General features: G+C 37.0%; 1 protein-coding gene across 1 annotated transcript; it reads right to left on the bottom strand.

Moving 5' to 3' along the window:
- Nucleotides 1-1034: 1034 nt before the first annotated feature.
- Nucleotides 1035-3054, bottom strand: LOC115699472 (expansin-A10). Its single transcript, XM_030626900.2, has 4 exons — nt 2900-3054; nt 2648-2783; nt 2187-2499; nt 1035-1900 (listed from the first exon to the last, which is right to left on the bottom strand). The coding sequence occupies exons 2-4, from the start codon at nt 2772-2774 to the stop codon at nt 1594-1596; spliced, it is 747 nt and encodes a 248-aa protein (XP_030482760.1). The 5' UTR covers nt 2775-2783; nt 2900-3054; the 3' UTR covers nt 1035-1593.
- Between the last annotated feature and the right edge of the window lie 2436 nt (nt 3055-5490).

Below are 5490 nucleotides of genomic sequence, written 5' to 3'. Positions count from 1 at the left end.
AAAAAAAAAAAAAAAAAAAAAAAAAAAAAAAAAGTTAGAAAGAAAGAAAAAAAAGAGAGAGAAAGAACTACCTCTCCTTACTAAATTTTAAACCAGATGATAAATAACTTCATTAACAATTATTTGAGTATTATGTATTAGAGAATCATATATTGTTAACGTGTGGAAAAATAATACAATATATAAAAGTTATATACTACTTCTCTCATAGCTAATTAGTTTTGATGTAGAACCTCATACACCTTACAATTCTAATAAGGTATCAGAACAAAACAAACAAATTTAAAAATATCGATCGAAAAAGTAAAGTCATTTGTGATTAAGGATAGTGAGTAAAAAAAAAATCGCAAGAAAATATTAAAGAATCTCACATTACTAATTGCTAATATGTAGAAAAAATAATAAAATATATAAAATTTATAAATTACTTCTCTCTATATCAATTAATTATACCATAAAACATACATCTTATCTTACAATCTTAAGATTATATATGGTACAATCAAGCATTCACATCATTTTTTTTACTTTATTTTTCAAAATACCCTATTTTTTCTATTTTAGCTCACTCACTGATAGAGTTCCTTTTCAACAACATTTCTCTATATTTTTACAATTTAAGTTATTTTAGTGAGCTAATTAGATGTGATAGATCTGATAATATTAACCATTTTACAATTGAAGTCTCCATGTTAGCTAGACTATATTTTTCCATAACACAAATGTCAAGAAAAAATTTCTTGACAAATCTCGAACACATAACCTTTGACTCCTGATTTCTGATGCAAAATCAACATTACAGAGATTAGTTCACACTTTGACTTTCAAATTGAGACTACAAGAGTTTATTTTGTATTTATTCAATTACTAGTCACATCCCACTAACTGGATTTTGTAAAATCTTGTTCATATTGTTCTAACTACATCCTCAACCACGACTTAAAAAAATAAACTAAATTTGTGACCCTTTGCAACAATTGACTTTAACTGTTTTTTGTTTAATATCTTGAATTGAGATATATGAAGAAACAAAAGATAGAAAACTAGCACTCTATTGATAGGAATTGACAATATACATTTTTAATTCTCCCAATACAATTCAAACATAGGACCAAAAGGGTGTAACTCAGCTCAACAAAAGCCAGCAACAACCAACTTTGAAAAGCCAAAATTGCTTTAACATATTCCAAAGTGAACAATAACAAACACTTCAAACTGGTGTGGGCGGGTGGTGAAATGGAGTCCCACCTCTGCCATCACTACTTTTGAAGTTAAAAAAAGAAAAACACATCATGAATGAGCAGTAGGGTTGTTTGCCCATGAACATATAGGGTTACCCTACAACAATACTTAGTCAAATGAGAATGAAGAACCATTTTTAAAATAAGCCCTTCAAATCAAATAGACTCTTCTCCTAAAGGCCAGAAAGGCCGACTCCAATAAAACATAGTATACTATCTAATACCTTAGTATACTACTACAAGTCATACTAGTATAGATAACTCAAGTATATATATAATTGAAAAGATACTCTCCTAACAGCAGTGTATATAATTTTGTGAATAAATGCTTCATCACGAAAAAGGACACGTTCTAGCGGAATTGAGCACCAGTGAAAGTCTGGCCGAAAGACCAGTGAGCTGGGGCAGCATTGAAGGACACAACGGTGCGGCCATCGCTGGTGGTGACCTTAAATGAGAGGCTTTGGCCGTTGAGATATGAGTTGCTTTGCCAGTTCTGGCCCCAGTTTCTGGACATTGCCTGCCAGCCAGTTCTGGACCCTTTGATGGAAACAGAATGAACATCACCAGCACCACCAACGTTGGTGATAAGGACAAGGTTAAAGTAAGAGTGGCCATTGATGGTGAATCTGATACCTCCCCTTCTTCTGCAGGATACCCTACATAGACAGAGAAACAATAACAAAATTACTTTCTGAGTTGGACAAAAATATAAAACTATAGTGAATACTGAATACTAGTTTACAACGGCGGAAAAAAATAAAGTGGCCAAACCCATGTACTTTTTGTGTTAAAGTAGGAAGGAAACTCAGGAGAAATTTCATAAAAGCATTAAGCATATGTAGTAGTTAAACACTATGTATATTTCTCTTCTTCTTTTTTCATCAAACTTGTAAACTTATTTGATTAGCCTAAACAATTTAACTTAAGGAAACCCATATTCACCTTCTGTAAGCCACGGGAACGATTCCAGCTCTGTACTGAGCTATGTGCTGGAATACAGGCTGAGAGAGATCAAAATGGTGTTGAGGAGGGTTACACCAGCCGCCAGCATTGTTGGGGAGAGCATTGTTAGGTGGGCAGAAATTAGTGGCTGTGACCACAATGGAGCCAGGCAAGCACCATTTGGGGTCACTAGCACACTTAATCTCATAACAAGATCCACAGCTCAACCCATTGTTGAACAGAGCAGTACTGAGAGCAGCAGTGTTGGTTCCATACCCCTGGCTGTAGAGGTTTCCATATCCACAAGCCCCACCTAAACAAAAAAGTTTACACAAAGAAAGATATCTCAGGCAACCATAAGACACTTACCTTCAAAAAAAAAACAAAATAAAAAGACCTAAACAAAAACAAAAGGAGGGATCTGCAAATTCTGTGTCCTCTCCGTAGGTTAATGTTCATACCCATTGTCCCAGAAGCATCACTCCCTCCATAGAATGTAGCATGAGCATTAGTCCAACCTCCGCCATAAGCATAGGCAGAGGACACCATTGTCAAAAAACCCACCAAGAAAACACCAGCAAGAGCCATTTTTTTCACCTGCACGAAGGATAAGAAGTAAAGAAACTTAGCACTTGGTGTTTCTGAAAAAGCTTTGTTGAAACTTAAATAGCAACAGAAGAAATGTGGTAGAGAAGGAAGGTAAAGATAATTACTTTGAAGAGTAATGGAGCGAGGAGAAAAATAAAATGTGAGCTGGTTGAGTGAATGAAATGGGGTGGGGGTTGAGGGGTATTATATAGAGGAGAGGGGGTTTTAAGGAGGGAAATGATGGGGTGGGAAGGAGGACTTAGGATAGGACACTGTTTAACCACTATCACAACTAACACCCTTTTTTTTAAAAGCTTTCTGGGGACCACTAACGGCTTGGGCTTTAAGAGGTTTTTCATCAAACTCTACTAATCTAGTCTTAAAAAGCAACTAAACAAGTCTATTTGGGCTTTTCGGGTTTTGAAGCTAAGCCGGTTTATGAAAGGAAAACCATGTGGTTTTGTGGGTATCTCTAATGGGAAAATCCTCCCAAAATCCAAGTGGGACATAGAGGCTTTTTGCTCTTATATGGTTAACAAACTACCATACCAAATCACCCACATGCAAGCATCGACCATTTGCCGCGATACCCTTTGGTTTATTTTGTTCCCTTCTGCTTTTCTCTCTCTCTCTCTCTCTCTCTCTCTCTCTCTCTCTCTCTCTCTCTCTCTCTCTCTCTCTCTCTCTCTCTCTCTCTCTCTCTCTCTCTCTCTCTCTCTCTCTCTCTCTCTTTTGCTTTAACAAAAAAAAAAAAAAAAAACTACAACAACAACGTAATTCTCAAGCCTTTAATTAGTGAAGTGGGTTTTAGTTTACTAAGCCATGAATAAAAAAGATTAGTTAATCTTAATGCAAATATTTTTAAACTTCTCTTTTTTGAGAATAAAGAGACATAATTATTTCTCCATTTACTTTTTTGTTCCGTCTTTTGCAGTCATATTAAGTCCTTTTTCTTTGATTCCACAGCCGTTTATTAGGACTGAACTTAGGAGTTGGAAGAGTTTAATGTCACCAAATCTTTTCTGGTAAAAAAGGGATTAAATTCCTGGTATGTATTTATTTCTGTATAAGTTTTTTTATTATTTTTTGTTAGAGGAATGGTTTAATAGTTTGAATAGGCCAGTGTGTACGGCTGCTAAAGCTGCGAAAGGAGGATGCAGCACCGTTTGCATTTCTTGTGTTACTGTTGGAGGGGCCCATTTGGTGTTCAGATGAACGGCCCATATGCGATGCGACTTGACACGTCCCAAAGTACCTACTGCATATGATTCTATCAGAAAAAGCTTTGAAACACAGCAAAAGTTATGGCCCCAAACCACGTGGCTGATCACATTCTTATTACTTCTCTTACCGATACCTTGTTCAATTTGAAAACTAACTCCATCTCATTTATTACATATTACACACAATGAAGATAAACTGTATTTTTTTTTTTAAATATTGGGAGAGGAGAATAGAGCATCTCCAACCCATATATTAAATTTAGTGCTATAATATTATTAAATTTAGATGTCCAAATTTTTTTTTTTTTTTTGAACAGAAAGCCTTCATTCATCAAACATAATTACAAGGAAATGGCAAGTCATGCCTCACGGCATGTCGAGCACAAGGGGGTGTAACCCCACTCCACATAGCACTAACATCGTTACACAATGCATAATTGGCTAATTTCCCTCCCTATAAATAAACCTCTGACCAGCAACATCATTGGAGTTTAGTAACTGTCGTATCGCATAGACCAAGCCATCAACATCCCTACACCCATCTGGAACACTCCTAATTTAGTTAATGGCTTGAAGACAGTCGGACTCAACCGTGAACCGCACCAACCTTCCCTGTACACCAATTGAAATACCCTCCAAGATCGCTTCAAGCTCAGCCGCAAGAGGAGAGACCGCCCCAACCTATGATGAAGCTTTAGCAAAAATACACTGCCCATTCTCATCCCTTAGCACCAAGCCTCGACCACAATTTCCCTTCACTGTTGATAATGTCGCATATACACTAATTGAAAAACAGCCAGCAGCAGGTCGTTGCCACCTATGAATGCCCAGATCCTGCTTAACTGCGCCTTCAGTGCTATTACCTGCTTGGTATTCTCCCAAAAAATTATGGCTCCACTCCACTATGTCCCCATCCGTAGGTTGACAACCCCCATGATTGACACTATTACAAATGAACCATAAATACCAACAGATGACAAGAAATAGATTAAATGTTTCATTTGTCCACACATGAAACAACTTCTGAAGAAAGGAAATATTATCACCCACAACATACTTCTTGATATCTGACCATAATCCACATCTCTTCCAAACTTGAATACTCGCAGAACACCCCCACAACATATGACTTACATCCTCACTCTTACCCGAAGAGTAGCGTTGACACAATGGACTAATAGCCACCTTGCGTTGAGAAAGAACGGCATAAGTCGGGAGCCAAGTATGGCATACCTTCCACACAAAATTCTTGATCTTTGGGGGTATTTTCAATCTCCACATCTCAGTCCACCATTTTTCTGCATCCACCACATTTGACTGATGAATCTCCTCCCTTAAAGCAGCTGCAACTCTGTATCCGCTTTCAACAGAATATTCACCATTCCGACTATAATGCCACAAAACAGTATCCTCCATCTCCCACTCACCACTAGGAAAACTCAGAATCAGATCTGCATCAACCGAATTAAACAGACCACGGATAAAGTCCATAT

This window comes from Cannabis sativa, chromosome 8 (assembly GCF_029168945.1).
Source record: "Cannabis sativa cultivar Pink pepper isolate KNU-18-1 chromosome 8, ASM2916894v1, whole genome shotgun sequence".
NCBI lineage: Eukaryota > Viridiplantae > Streptophyta > Magnoliopsida > Rosales > Cannabaceae > Cannabis > Cannabis sativa.
The sequence above is the reverse complement of the archived record's forward strand: the minus strand, read 5'-3'. Positions and strand labels throughout refer to the sequence as shown.